This window comes from Lissotriton vulgaris, chromosome 7 (assembly GCF_964263255.1).
Source record: "Lissotriton vulgaris chromosome 7, aLisVul1.2, whole genome shotgun sequence".
In the NCBI taxonomy this organism is placed as follows: domain Eukaryota; kingdom Metazoa; phylum Chordata; class Amphibia; order Caudata; family Salamandridae; genus Lissotriton; species Lissotriton vulgaris.
In genome coordinates this window covers 1,744,246,652-1,744,261,740 of record NC_141695.1, presented here as the reverse complement: position 1 = coordinate 1,744,261,740, position 15,089 = coordinate 1,744,246,652, and the positions used below count along the sequence as shown (strand labels likewise).

Sequence of the window (15,089 nt, the reverse complement as noted above, 5' to 3'; positions counted from 1 at the left end):
CAAACACTTGCAGCAAAGCTAATAGAGGGCACTTTAGAGCTCAAATCATATAGGTGGCTGTGGGAAGAGGCAGTGTTTTCAAGAAAGCTCATCTAGCTTCACGGGAATCCCCAACTTGTAAAAGGAGTGTGTGTTAACCCAGTGCATCACTAAGGGTTCTGGGGACAGATTCTCAGCATGTGGGATCTTGAGGAAGCTACGTCCGGCCTTTCCAAGAATGGCAGCTTTGTGAGGAAACCTAAAAGTGAATGTGATAGTGCTTAAAAAGCAGTCTCTCAGCTGCATTTGAAAGATTTAACAGTCGACAAATTAAAAGCATGCGGCATACTAAGAGGCTACCAATGGGGAGCCTGTAGAGTTGTCAGAGCTCACACCTGGCCCTATTTTAAGGCTCATATGTGTGTGCATGTGTTAGACTTTCATGGACTCTATGTATGCACATATCAAAATCATGGTTCTATATATGCTCATGTGATAAACCTTCATGGTTCCTTTGTTTGTGTGCACATTTCTGTGTATAAATATAATAACTTTCAACGTTCTTTAGTGTGTGCATTTACAACACATTTATGGTTCAAATTTAGTTTGTGCACATAGCCAATAATCATTCAGATTCTGTGTGCAAATAGGGTTTTAATGGTTCCTCTGAAGGAGTACACAGCTTTTGCTTTGTAAAGTCACATGGTTCCCATGCGGGGGCGCAGCGTCTTTTATACACACTCTTGTGATTCATACACAAATGTATATGATAGACTTTACAAGTATTACCTTTAGTTCCCGTATTCTCTGCTCCAAGACAATGATTTTACGCCTGACTTCCTCTGACTGCTCGATGGACAGGACAATTGGCGCACTGAGTGCTTCCTCTGCTGCTCCCTCCAGGGCGTCTGTTCCACTCTCATCTGCATCTATGAGGGGGAGTAAAGGAGTTAGTGAGCATTTGTGGGCTGCAGCTGCATTACTCACATAGATCTCCAACACAGCCAAGGTACAGTCCTGTGCGGTGCACAGTGCAACCAAGAAGTACACAGCACTTTGACAGGGTTCTTGTGAACAGTAATGCATTACAAAGACAATAAAGTTCCACCTACATGTGCAATGCTCCTCACACCACTCACCAATTTGGGCCACCTACCGCTGTATGTATAGAGACTGTAACTACAGAGTTTTGGGCAACATGTTTGAAATTACATTGTTTGAAGCTATTACTGTCCTCAGCTTGTCTTGTATGAAAGGTTAGTCTGAATCTGCAAGTGCAAAGATTTATTGCTCCACAAACTGTAGGGCAAAAACGTAACAGATCGCAAATATAGAACCACTGGGAGCAAAAATGGAAAAAGACATTAACAAAAAGACAAATGAAAGTCGCACTACATTGAACCGTTTATTCACAGTGAAATTCAATATTTTAAATAGTACTTGCCTGATAACGAAGCAATCTTCAGTTCTTGTTCTCTTGTGGCTCTTCTTTCTCCTCTTCTTCTGGATCTGTCAAATCTAAGCTTCTGCCATCAGTGGTGCCTCCTAATTACTTAATTTAGAGGCGCTGAGGGGAGTGGCAGCGAGTGGCCAATGGGATACTTACAGTACTTAATTTGTAAAAAAAAAAAAAAAAAGTGCCGGGACCGATGTCAGGAGGCCACTGCAGCTTGCAACACAAATTGCCCCTGCCAGCGCTGCCAATGACAGTAACGCACAAGTTACTACTTGTGTAACGATATATCTGTAAGAGACATTAATTAGTGATAGATTCCTTACCTTAGAAAATCCCCAGGCGTCAGACTGGATCCGGAAACATTTGCGTAGCAATACCCCTGCACGTCGGTAGGCGACGTCCGCGGCACCGCGGCCGTCGTCGGCGTCGTTAGCGCCGGAATGACGTTGTCGGAGTACTTAGACGCCGCCCTCGCGCGCGGACGTCAGTTCTGATACACAGCTTTTCCTCGCCAGATGCGCAGAGCCATGATAGAACCAACACTGGTGCCATGAAACTAGGGCCCTGATAGGGGATGACCTTAACTCTAGATATCGGTTCGCAGAACGGGGAGGATGGGTGGGTCGGTAAGGAATCAATCACTAACTAATGTCTCTTACAGATATATTGTTACATAAGTAGTAACTTGTGCATCTGAAAGAGACACGTTAGTGATAGATTCCTTACCTTAAAATCGATACCCCAGCAATACCAACCCCTGTGGTGGGTCTGCGAACCAATAATCACACCAGAAAGTCCTGGAGGACGGAACAGCCAAAGAAGCCTTGGCTGTCCAGGCAGTAGTGTCTCGCGAACGTGTGCAGTGAGGCCCACATAGCTGCCTGACAAATGTCCTGGAAGGGGACTCCCCAGCCCAGGGTAGTAGTAGTCGCCGTGGCCCGAGTGGAGTGGGCCCTCAGCCCAACAGGAGGTTCCTTCTTAGCCAAGGAGTAACACGCTTGGATGCACAACACGATCCACGAGAGATGGTCCGCTTGTGCACCGCCCGTCCTTTCTTAGCGCCCACGTAACCAACAAAGAGTTGGTCATCCACCCAAAACTGGCATGTGCGATAGTAAGAGAGCGCACGTTTTGGGTCCAGACGGTGGAGCCTCTCTTCCTCTTTCGAGGGATGCGGAGGCGGAAAGAAGGTGGGCAATGTGATGGACTGCCCAATGTGGAAGGCTGTGACTACCTTGGGCAGGAAAGAGGGTTTTGTACGCAACACAACCTTGTCCCGATGGACAGAAAGGAAGGGGGGTTTAGAGGAAAGAGCCTGGAGCTCACTCACTCTCCTGGCAGAGGTGATGGCAACCAGGAAAGCAGTCTTAAGTGTAAGAAGACGTAGAGGACAGTTATGAAGCGGATCAAAGGGAGCGCACATCAAGTAAGTTAGAACCAGGTTCAAGTCCCACTGGGGCATCACAAAAGGAACAGGAGGGAACATATGAGTGATGCCCTGTAAGAATCTGTTTACAACGGGGGACTTGAACAAGGAAGGCTGATCAGGAAGTCTCAAGAAGGCTGAAAGGGCAGAAAGGTAGCCCTGGATAGTGCTCAGAGCAGAGCCCTGCTGGGCAAGAGAAAGAAGGAAGAGGAGAACCTCAGTAAGAGGGGTATTGAGAGGATCCACAGCCTTTGTTGTGCACCATGCCACAAATCTGTTCCACCTGCAGGCGTATACCGACTTTGTGGAGGGACGCCTGGCTGCCAGAATGACATTACAGACTTCAGGAGGCAAGTCTAATGGCCTCAACTGTCGCCGCTCAATCTCCAAGCATGGAGGTGGAGACTGGACAGGTTCGGGTGGAGGACCGTCCCCTGCTGCTGCGACAGAAGGTCCTCCTGAAGAGGCAGACGAACCGGGGGATCGACTGACCTACTGAGTACCTCGGGATATCAGTACTTTCGCGCCCAGTCCGGAGCCACAAGGATGACTTGGGCGCGGTTGCGCTTGATTTTCTTCAGCACGCTGGGCAGAAGTGGTATAGGCGGAAAGGCGTACAACAGACCGCAACTCCACTCGTGATGAAAAGCGTCCCTGAGCGAATGCCGCCTTGGAAATTCCAACGCGCAGAACTAATGACATTGCTCGTTCTCTTCTGTGCCGAATAGATCTAACCAAGGGTCTCCCCACTGCAGAAAGAGGCCTTGCGCCACGTCCGAGTTCAGACGCCCTTCGTGATCCATCATGCTCCTTCGGCTGAGCTCGTCCGCCCTGGCATTCAGAGAACCTGCCAAGTGTTGAACCACTAGGGTCACGCCCTGACGTTCCAGAGGCGCAGAGCCTCCTGGCATAGGGTCCACGACTCCACCCTGCCCTGTTTGTTGCAGTACCACATGGCGGTTAGTGTTGTCCGTGAACACCTGCACTACACTCCCCCGGACGGAGGGGAGGAATGCCTTCAGTGCTAGACGAATCACCCTCATCTCCAGAAGGTTGATATGGAGCTGGGACTCCGCCGGAGACCAGAGACCTCTGAAACTTCAGGTCCCACTGCAGAGCCCGCATCCGCCACCTGGCGTGATGCACCAGAAGGATGCAGGAGGCCATCAGCCCCAGAAGCCGCAGTGTCAACCTGACCGAGACCCGGGATAAAGGCTAAAAGATTGGAATCACAGCCTGAATATCCCGGACCCGCTGTTAGGGAGGATAAACCCGAAACCGCACCGAGTCGAGGCCCGCTCCGATGAAACGTAGCTTCTGAGAGGGACACAGGTGTGACTTCGGCACATTGATAGAAAACCCCAGCTGGTACAGGAGGTCTGCCATCGTCTGGAGGTGGCCGACGACTGTCTGGGGCGAGCCCGCCTTCAACAACCAGTCGCCGAGGTAGGGGAAGACAGAAACCCCTAACCTGCACAGATGAGCTGCGACCACCGCCATCACCTTCGTGAACAGCCGTTGGGCGCTGGTAAGGCTGAAGGGGAGCATGGTAAACTGAAAGTGCTCGTGGCCTACCGTGAACCGCAGGTAGCGCCGGTGGGCCGGCTGCACGGGGATGTGGAAATAGGCGTCCTGCAAGACCAACGCTACCATCCAGTCTCCTGGGTCCAGGGCAGCTAAGACCTGAGCCAATGACAGCATTTTGAACTTCTCCTTCCGGAGGAAGCCATTGACGTTCCGTAAGTCCAAATAGGGCGTATGCCCCCTTTGCCCTTCTTGGGTACCAGAAAGTAGTGGGAGTAACAACCACACCCTCCTTCTGGCCCAGGAACGCACTCGATGGCCCCCTTGGCCAAGAGGGCCATAACTTCCTCTTGCAGAAGTTGCAAATGATCCCCCGACACGCGATGGTATTGGGGTGGCATGGCTGGAGCGGTCATCTCGAACGGGAGTAGCCCCTCCGGATGATTTGCAGCACCCACACATCCGACGTGACAGTGCGCCAGTGGAAGTGATGATGGCGAACCCTGCCCCCCACTGGCGTCACATGGGCCGGAAAGCGTGGACTAGGAGGGTTTTGAGGTGGATGCTGCAGGGGAAGGTGTGGACATGCCGCGCCGTTGTCCCCGACCGCCGCCATGGCGGTTTCCACGGCCGCCACAGTGCTCTGTATTAGTCTGCGGCACGTGGCTGGCAGCACGTGTGGGAGCGCCCCTTCCTTGGCCACGAAAGGAGCGAAAGGCACCCGTTTGCTGGCGTGGGGCCAAGAGGCCCAAGGACTTGGCCGTAGCCCTGGAGTCCTTAAAACGCTCAAGCGCATGGTCTGCCTTGTCGCCAAAGAGGCGACGGCCAATAACGGCATGTCCAGAAGTGTGGCCTGGACATCAGCCGAAAAGTTGGCGGTCCTCAACCAGGCGTGGCGTCGAACTGCCACCGTTGTTGCCATCGCTCTGCCCAGTGAGTCCGTGGTATCCAGCCCACACCGGATGGAGTAGCGTGCCACATCTCGACCCTCCGCAAGGGCTTGGGTGAGTTTAGCCCAGATCTCCTCCAGACATTGTGGCAGCACGTCCGCGACCGTGTCCCACAGAGTGTGGGTGCAGCGGCCCAAGAGGCATGCGGTATTGACTGACCGCAGTCCCAAACTCAGGGACGAGAACACCTTCTTACCGAACTGTTCATACCTCTTTGATTCCCGATCGGGCGGAGCCATCGGGAATGCGGTCTGGGAAGTGGAGGCCTGGATAACCAGGCTCTCGGGGTGGGGTGGGTGGACAAGAAGCAAGGGTCGCCCGGAGCCGGGCGGTAGCGTTTGGCCACGTTCCTATCCACAGGCGGACCTGTAGCGTGCCTGGACCAGGTGCCCAAAAAGAACGTTACACAAGGCCTCATTTAACGGCAGCAGAGGCTCAGCCGAGCTTGACTGAGGTTTAAGGACCTCAGTGAGGAGGTTAGTCCTCACGGCCGAGAGGGGGAGCTCCAGGCTCAAGGCCTTGGCCGCCCGCGTCAACACTACACTGTAGGCTGCCCCCTCCTCTGTAGCCACGGTTGGAGGGGAGACAAAACCAGTGTCTGGCGAAGTGTCCAGTCCACTGGCATCCCAAGCTCACATGTCCAGTCCTGTAGAGACTGACACTCCTGTGCCAGAGGGTCCACAGACCCATCCCAATCTCCCTCATCACCCATCACCTGAAATTCAGGTTCAAAGGATGGGGACGGTTCGTGGAAATAAAAATCTCCAAACGACGTCGAGAGCGGCGCCGCTCCGGCGCCGGAACCAAATCGAGGGTAGGATTGGGGGCGGCGTCGCCCGTAGGCGGCGTCGGGGGTGACACCCTAGGGGCTGGGGTCGGTGAGGTCGACCGGTGACTACCCAGATCCGGAAGCGGACCCAGTGGGGGTCTGCGGCGCCGGGACCGAAGTCGCCGGCGGCATCGGGGCCGAAGCACCCAGCGTCATCGAAGCCGAAGCATCCGACCCGCTAGGCCCCCCCAGCCGGGACCGCTGGGCCCGAAGGCACTGCGGAACCTGGCGGAAGGGGGAGGGACCTCATGGCCACGAGGTACCGCTCGACCTCAGGCATTGCATCGTGCCCAGGGACCGGTAGGTGTGGGGCAGGATGTGGCGCCCGCGACTCAGTCGGAGTGGGGTGAGTGGTGTCACCCGAACCCCAGGCCGCATCGCGCGAGCGTCGGGGTGGGTCGGAAGAGCGATGACGCCTTTCCGACCTCTCATGCCTCTTACCTGAGGATCTTGATCCCGAAGACCGATGCAGACTCTCGGAGCTACGAGGGCTCCGACCCCGCGACCGGTCTTTCAACCTCCTGTGGGACCAGGACCTCGAACTGCCCGGCAGTCAGAGCAGGTTTGGTCGTCGTGGTCGAGACCGAGACATTGAAGACACCGGCGATGGGGGTCGGTAACCGACATCAATCGGCTACACTTGGAGCAGGATTTGAACCCGGGCATCCCTACCGGCACCGTAGGAGTCGAACGACTAGAGAAAAAACAGATCAAAAGATCAAAAAAGTTTAGTCAAAAAGTGACTAAGGGGTAGAGCTTCTCTGGATCTGCGCTAGCTGGAGCGGAAAAAAAGAAGAACTGACGTCAGCGCGAGAGGGTGGCGTCTAAGTACTCCGACGACGTCATTCCGGCGCTAACGACGCCGACGACGGACGCGGAGCCGCGGACGACGCCTACCAACGCGCAAGGGTATTGCTACGCAAAAGTGTCTGACGCCTGGGGATATTCTAAGGTAAGGAATCTATCACTAACGTGTCTCTTTCAGATAACACAACTAACCCTCACACTCATACAAGTGTGACAATTCAGACTTTACATATACTTTATGCTGCCCATGTTATTCTTATAGCTTTGGGTGGCAGGTATTAGTGATTTTAAAGTATATTTAATTATTAAACTGTTGTGTTCCTCACAAAATTATACAAACAGCGCCACCATGTTAAAGGCTGTTATAAGAGCCGGTGTTGACAATAGAGTGCTGGTACCGAGAACCAGAAACCTCTGGCTCAAACTAAGCACTGGCTACTTACCTTTAGGGTGACTACACCCTCTATATGAGCACTTCCTTTGGGAAGTGGGCCTAACCCTGACCCAGAGAGCCTAATTCCAACAAACCTAGGATGATGGAATTCTAAGTTTCGTGTTCATAATGGGTAGCCCACATTAGGGGTGGAACTAGCTTGATGGGGAGCACGCCTCAGGACTAGCTAATTTTCCCACCTGTCTTAGTGCCAAATGGGCATAGGGAGTGAGGAGAGAGAGAACTCCTGTTCACATGTAGTATAGTGCACCCTGCCTTAGAGCTTTAAGGCATGCTGTAGCAGTGACATACCTATACTGTATGCAGTGTCTGCAGACATGGCACACAGGAAATGTGACATGTTGTGTCTTCACTTTCTTCTGCAGCAAATCATGCATCCTGCAATGGCAGTAGGCATGAGTGTGCTGAGGGTTCCTTTAGGGCGGCACAATACATACTGCAGCCCTTAGGGACCCCCTCTTTAGCCTCCACGCCCTAGGTACCATGGGTACCAATAACTAGGGACTTACGGTGGGCTAAAGGTATTGCCAATCGGGAGAACAATAGCACAGTTTTAGGGACCTGGGGACCTGGATGGCAGGAACCCAGTGCACTTCTGTCAAAGCTAAATCAAATACCAGGCAAAAAGTTGGGGGGTACGACCATTTCATAAAGGGGCACCTTCCTACAATCTGGTCAACTTGGTTTAGGCTAGCAAGATCACAAAGCACACAGCCTTTCGGTTCCAGGTCTGGTGTCAGGCAAAAAAACAACAAAAAACACTCACAGACAGACATCCACTTCTGTCAACCACCACACGCTTTGCATATGTAAGCCAGAACCTTATTGAACCTAAACAAAATGAAATTGTTTCCTTGGAATAAACAAAGTTCTTGAGGTGAGGGCTGTAAGATAAACATCACAATAATGCACCTGTGCAACTATGGGTGGAGGAGAATGAAAACTGCTCAACTCATGTAGGCTGCTTTGGAACACTGCACTTGCGTCCACTCGTCAGAACTCACCCGGATGTAACCAGCTTGCAAACACTATCCAGGACCTTGCCGCTACATGGCAGGAGACACAGGCAGGTGGCTTCTATGAAGGCTATACAGTGTGAGAACCAGCGTGTGGGTTACAGATCCTTCCCGCATGTTCACTGGAGCTCAATCCTGAGGCCATCTATTCTATGGTTGGATATCATCTGCATTCGACTGAATGCAGACCTTCTGACCCAAGAAGATTTCTAGAGTAGAGGAGGTGGGGAGTAAACTTTAAAGAGGGAATGCCAAAGTGGGGTATCCTGATGGACCTCAGAGGTGAGCAACACTTCCTAGAGAGGAAAAGGTGCTGTGCGTTCAGAGGGCTCCATCCTGCGGAAAGGACCTGAACATTCCGCTTTAGTGAAAAGAGCATCTGGGGTGTACGCTCTACAGTGAGTAGGAGACTTAATAAGCAGATGAATCATTTGTTAATTCAAAGAGATGGGGAAAAAGAAAGCCAGAAGGTCTCTGCTATCTTCTAACCAGAGATTCAAGTCACCTAAGATGGACTCATGGGCGTGTCTAATGGCAAAGTCTGCAGTGCAGTTCAGGAGTGGTCCTAAAGCCTGGAGGACAGTAAGAAAATAACCAAAGGTTAACAATCAGACAGCGACACCTAATCAAGGCATTGGCAAGAGTAAGAAGTGAAGACATGGAAAAGAGAGAGAGAGAGAGAGTGATGGTACAGATTATGACCTCAGCTTTACCCTGACTTTGGGCCATATCATGCTGTACTATATGATAGGCATGAGGAACTATACGGGAACAGCTACACCAGAGATGTTGTAAGGCATGTTTCAACAAGGCAGCAAATGGCAGGCTTAGTATTAAAGTCTTGCCAGCCTTACTGGTGTCCGACTGCAGAGCTCGTATTTAGCAAAATATATTGCATTGCGGTTGGTTGAGCTGGATGGAGAAAAGTGAGAGGCTAAGACAACACAGTAGTGTGGCTCACTGGTTAGAGGCGGCAGACCCGAGAGCAGAGGACGGCCCGGGACCTGGGTTCGATTCCCGGCGCGGCAGGTTTCTGGACCAGGGTCAGCGGACTCGATAATTCTCTCGCCTCAGTGCCCACTCTGATCAGCGATCACACTCGGCAACTCTGGGCATTAGCTTGCCTCATCTTCACTAACGGCCCCACCAGACCGCCGGGGATGCCTGGTCTCACCCTGGAGATACCCATTAAGGGACCATCTCTAAGGGAAGCCAGGAAGGGTTTCGCAGTGGTCGAAGCGCCTTGGGACCCTACGGGTAAGTAGTGCGCTATATAAATGCCAATACATTTACATTACTCTGCAGCCATCTACCTGAGCTTTATTCAGTGGTGCCTGATCCTTTCCCAAATCCTTATCTATGGGTTGGGAAGGGGCCGATATTCTAAAGATCTTTCATGAGAAGTACATTTTATAGTATGTAGCAAACCCAAACTGGGATTCAGTAGCATTACCAAATCTCAATTGGGTCTGCAACCAAATACAGATGTGGTATATGGAAGGTGGTGCATTCCTTCCAAATACTGAATCGTATTGGCTTATACTAATGTTTTACAACCCAAATCCACTTGTAAAACATTAATTCTTTAGCGGCTGCTAAAAATCAGTGGCAAGACATTTTTTTTTTAGAATTGGCAGTGGTCCCAATGACCTCTGCCTACTCTTTAAAAATGTTAGTAACTTTTTTTTTTAAGCATATTTCGTATTCCTCTAAGAAAAACATTTCATTAAAAAATGTAGAAATCCTTTAAAAAAAAAACTTTAAAAAACGATATATATATATATATATATATATATATATATATATATATATATATATATATATATATATATATATATATATATATATATACATACATACATTGGGGTTTGCTGACCTCAGCAAGCCACCATCCCTGTGATGCTGTGATGTGATTAATAGTGGGTTGCAATTTGCTTCCTACCTTATTAATATCCATAAGGTAGATCGAATTGCGACCCAGTAGTAATCAGTATTTTGCAAACCAACCTTTTAGTACACAGGTCAGTGTGCAAAACAGCTCACTGGTGCCAAAATACTGGTCTCAATTTGGGGCCAGTATTTTTGCGATCAGTGCTACAAGATTTCTATAACATAACAGGCTCAATGGGGATTATCACGGGATCCATTTTGTGCAGCCTATTTCCTGAAAAGGTCTTTATTTTTTTTAAAAACTGAAAAAAACATCTCTTGTAACAGCTTTGTCAGCTTACAAGAAGTTAGATATACACTCTACCAATCCCCAAAACATATCCATACATGGGCAAATTATTACTTAAATACCACTGCAGACCTCATACTAAAGAAGACACCTTGACAGTGAGTCATCTGAAGTGATAACGCGTCTTGAATCCCTGCACTAGACAAAACATTCTGTGGCAAAGCCAATTCACTCTTTGCTAAACTACGACAAAATTAAGACACATTATACAGTCTTACCGAGCCTTTATAAGCCTTTCTTGTCCTGAAGTTTATCCACAGGTCAACTCACCTGGCCTTCTGCTTTCAGATTCCTTTTCTTCAGCATCAGACACTTCCTTCCAGTTTTCATCTACTGCAATTTCACTTTCCAAGCCATTTTGCACGTTCTCGCTCCCTCTTCTCTCCTTCTGGTTCCTATCTCTAGCCTCCTGTTCGTCTCTGCTTGGGCTGTGCCCTAGTGAGCCCTGCCACATATCGAGGCTGGGACTGTGCCCCACCTCCATGGAGAGGCGGATATTCCGAACTAGCAGCCGCTTCAACACTAGAACTGCAAAGAGAGGAAGGAAGAGCTTGTGAAACCAAGCAATCAGCAAGCAAAAGTATCACAACATCCACCCAGAATACTGCATAAAAACAAACAGCTGTAAGTCCACTCTCATGGACTTTAATGAGTATTTCACACACTCGCCTCTTTTAATCAGTTCGCAGACTGTGGCCTGGGTGTGTTACTTGCTGTCTTTGCATTTCTATGACTTCAAAGGGTGGTTTGCAGGGGTTTACAAACAGGGCACATATTCCTGCTACCAATGAGGTGCCTGCAAGTAACCCTGGCACCAAGACTTGTGATGGGTGTCTCCAATTCATAAAAACACACAAGATGACGGATGGAATGTTGCACATTGGCAAAACATTCACCCCAGTCACAGATCTGGGTTTAATCCACCGGTATTTGCTCTCCACACCACCCCAGTTCAGACATAAATGGGTAACAAATTGATACAGAAACAGCAGTGTCAGAAATCTGCTAACAAACTACATATTCCTACAAGTCACCCCGGCACTAAGACATGTGCTAGGTGTCTTCAATTCATAGACATAAATGGGTAACAAATGATACACAAACAGTAGTGTCAGAAATCTGCTAACAAAATATTTGTAAAGTAGAAGAAGCTACTGAGGGCAGGTGACTAAAGAGGGCAAGAGGTACTAGGCGCATCAACAAAGTATGAGAACGGAAATCCGAAGTGCACTGGGGCGGGGTCGTGGAGTGTGTGGGCGTGGCTAAAAAGATTGAAAATATCACCAACTATTTTGTTGGCTTTCACCTTCAGAGAGATACATACAACATACAAGACACACACCTTGAATGGATGCAAGTGACAGTAATCGGTGCAATCAGATTATCACAAAACTGAATCCTGGTTGTCGCAGTGGGAAACAATGATGTGTATTTATAGTGCTAGGAGAGCCCTGTTTGCAACTGGAACCGCTGTGAATAGGAAAGTCTTATTTTAAAATTGTATTACACACAGTGTAGGATAGACTGAAGTACAATGTGCAAATAAATTTAGAGTTAAAGATAAAAAGCACTTAAGCACTTTAAAAATATTTATTTTTAGTAATACGCTATCAGTTTGTACCTACATCAAACCTTTTTGTAGAAGTTTGCTTTCGAGGAGTGAACTCAGATTGGTAAAGCCCTTACTTTACAACTAAAATAGAATAATCACTGCTAGGAGTAGGGGTCATAGTCCTGGGCTGCACGACATCTGGACAGACCTATGAGTGATATACTAGGGACTATACCCCTGCAGTCCCACAGAACAATTTAGAACCGTGATTAAGGGTATCTGTTAGTCAACACCAATGTAAAGATCTTGGTTTCAAAATGATATTCAAGTTATTCTTTGTATATTAGGGGCGAAACAAAGTTATTTTCTTTTTATATTAAATATCCTTTCTATCGTAATCCTTGTGCTCCTCAGACATTGTTGACATGACACAGGACTTTGTGAGCTAATACCAGCCAATATGCGTTTCAGCCCCTATGGTGAGGAGGCGCGGAGCTTACTCAAGGCTGTTTACAAATAACATAACCAAAATAATTTGAAATCGTAAATGAACTTCTAAAAAAAGATAGCAACTTGCATGGGAAACATCATGATAAGGACGAACCAGAACAGAAAAAGAAGGGGGGGGGAATAAACAGAAAAAATCAATACATGTCATATCACATACCAACATTATTTATACATGTTGTACGTTCACTGCAATGTTGTCAAAACTGTGGGACATGGCACACTTGAGATCAACCAGGATGGAATCAAAGTTATAAAGCAGATAAAGAGCTCATATAAGGGCGTCCTTCTACCGAAACAAGGTCCGATAGTTACTTATTTGGATAAATGTGTAGGAATGCTCAGGAATAGGCATCCTTTTCTGCTTCCCTTTAGGCCTAAATATTTTAAATACTGCTCCCACTTTTAGACCACCTGGTCATTGGTCCTGAGACAGTATTTGCTTACTTTCAGAACAGCAACATTCTGGCCACAGACTTGCTGAAATAATTTCTCAGCTACTCGGGTACCATTCTTGAACCACTTTCCCTGCTAATTACTTTCTATTGTCACTTATCAAAATAGATGATCCTCTCTCTCCAGACCGTTTCCCCAAAGACTTTTTTCAAGACTCAGCATAATTGACTGGTGTATTGGTAGGAACCACCTTTATTTCGGCACCTTGCAACTCAGAATGATATCCAAGCTTCACGAGACATCTTTAACAGGATCAAGTGACCCACATGTTCTTTCCACCCACATTTGTGGGTCTTGTTATACATTGAAATCCCCCCCCCCCATTAATTATGAGGTCCCCACCGTCCTCCTCTCCTCTAATTAGTTCTCACTCTTACACCTCTCTATGGCCAGCAATAATTTATTAGGCACAACAACTAGTAAACTGTGTTACATCTGATCATTCTCAGAATAAATGACTCCAATTGCATGACTTATTTTCTACAGCTTCACCCTTAACCTTCAATACATATGTGCACTGGTACTAAACTGCTGCTTTATAACTTAGAGCTGTGGGACATGGCGTTTGGGATCAGTCATAATTGGATCTGACACTATTGCAGTAAATGCACATTGTTAAATAATGTCGGTTAATATGACTTGATACTTCATATGACAAATATTGATTGTTTCTGTTGTTTATTTTTCACCTTTTTTCTCAGTTTTGGTTTGTCCTTACAATGATGTTTCCCATGAACATTGCTGATATTTCTAATAATCTGAGTCAGGATATCAAGTTGTTTTAGATAGGTATGTTATTTGTAAACCGCCTTGAAAAGGACACAGGCCTGGGCGCCAGAAGGGGGGGAAACACGTTCACGTTCTCTAGCTCAAAAAGCCTTGTCATGTCAACAATGTCTGAAGAGCACTCAGGATTACAATAAAAATAAAAAAAACAACAAGGTCATTACTTTGTTTCATAACTAACGTTCAAAGAAGAACTTGGAAAAGAATATTGAAACAAACATCTTTACATTGGTTGCGACCGAGTAGAAAGGAGTAGAGATCTTTGCTTCCAAGAAGTCTAAAATGACTGCCTAAATTAATGCCATATATTGGCTCCTAGGAAGCCTGCAGAACAGGTTTACTTTCTTTCAGGTAGCAGTCAGCTTGGCAAGAAGACTTTTTTCTCTGTCTTCCTCTACCATGGCTTCTCAATATAGGGGATCCTCTTCCTTCCCGTTCGGCCAGCGGCACCTCAAGGTCTGCATCAACTGTCCAGGAAAAGTTGTTTTTAACAAAATATAGGGGAACGGTTTTTAGTCAAATTAATAAAGGTTGGGAACAAGGTTCCTAATTGATCCGCTCACTGGTTAAGAAGCAGAAGTACAGAGCTCCAGACACACCTCCATTTCAACACATTATCACGTAGGATGCTCACCTCTTTCTCTAGGGCTCCCATTTTCAGGAGGCTCCACGTCCTCCTGGCCCCTCGCCCTCAGAATGCTCCCCTTCCTCCAGACCACCTCCCCTTCGAATGCTTACATTACTCATGTCCTCCCTCCAGGGCTCATGACCCAGACGATGCTCACCTACCCACGAGATGTCCACCTTCCTCCAGATGCTCAAGATGATCACCTTCCTCCTAGGCCCATGCCCCTTATAACGCCCACCTACAGCCAAGGACCTCATTCTCGAGATGATCACCTACCTCCAGGGCACATACCACTCACCATGCTCACCTACCCACAAGATGTTTACGTTCCTCCTGGGCCCATGCTCTTCGCAATGCTCACCTACCCCATGGGACACCCACCTTACGCCAAACCCCTTGGAATACTTGGATTTCTCCTATACTGATGCTCACCTTCCTAGAGGAATATGCCTCTACACCCATTGCATCCTCACCTTCCTC

At 48.2% G+C, this 15,089-nt stretch overlaps 1 protein-coding gene across 7 annotated transcripts in view; it reads right to left on the bottom strand.

The window, feature by feature from the left end:
- The window catches only part of ARHGEF1 (Rho guanine nucleotide exchange factor 1), a 520,185-nt gene that overhangs the window by 17,182 nt on the left and 487,914 nt on the right, over positions 1-15,089 (bottom strand). For all 7 annotated transcript variants that reach the window (XM_086933027.1, XM_086933031.1, XM_086933029.1 and 4 more), the window contains 2 exons: positions 10,951-11,208; positions 769-908 (listed from right to left, as the gene is read on the bottom strand). In XM_086933027.1, the coding sequence (XP_086789153.1) occupies positions 769-908; positions 10,951-11,208 (398 nt within the window). The remainder of the gene's footprint in view (positions 1-768; positions 909-10,950; positions 11,209-15,089) is intronic.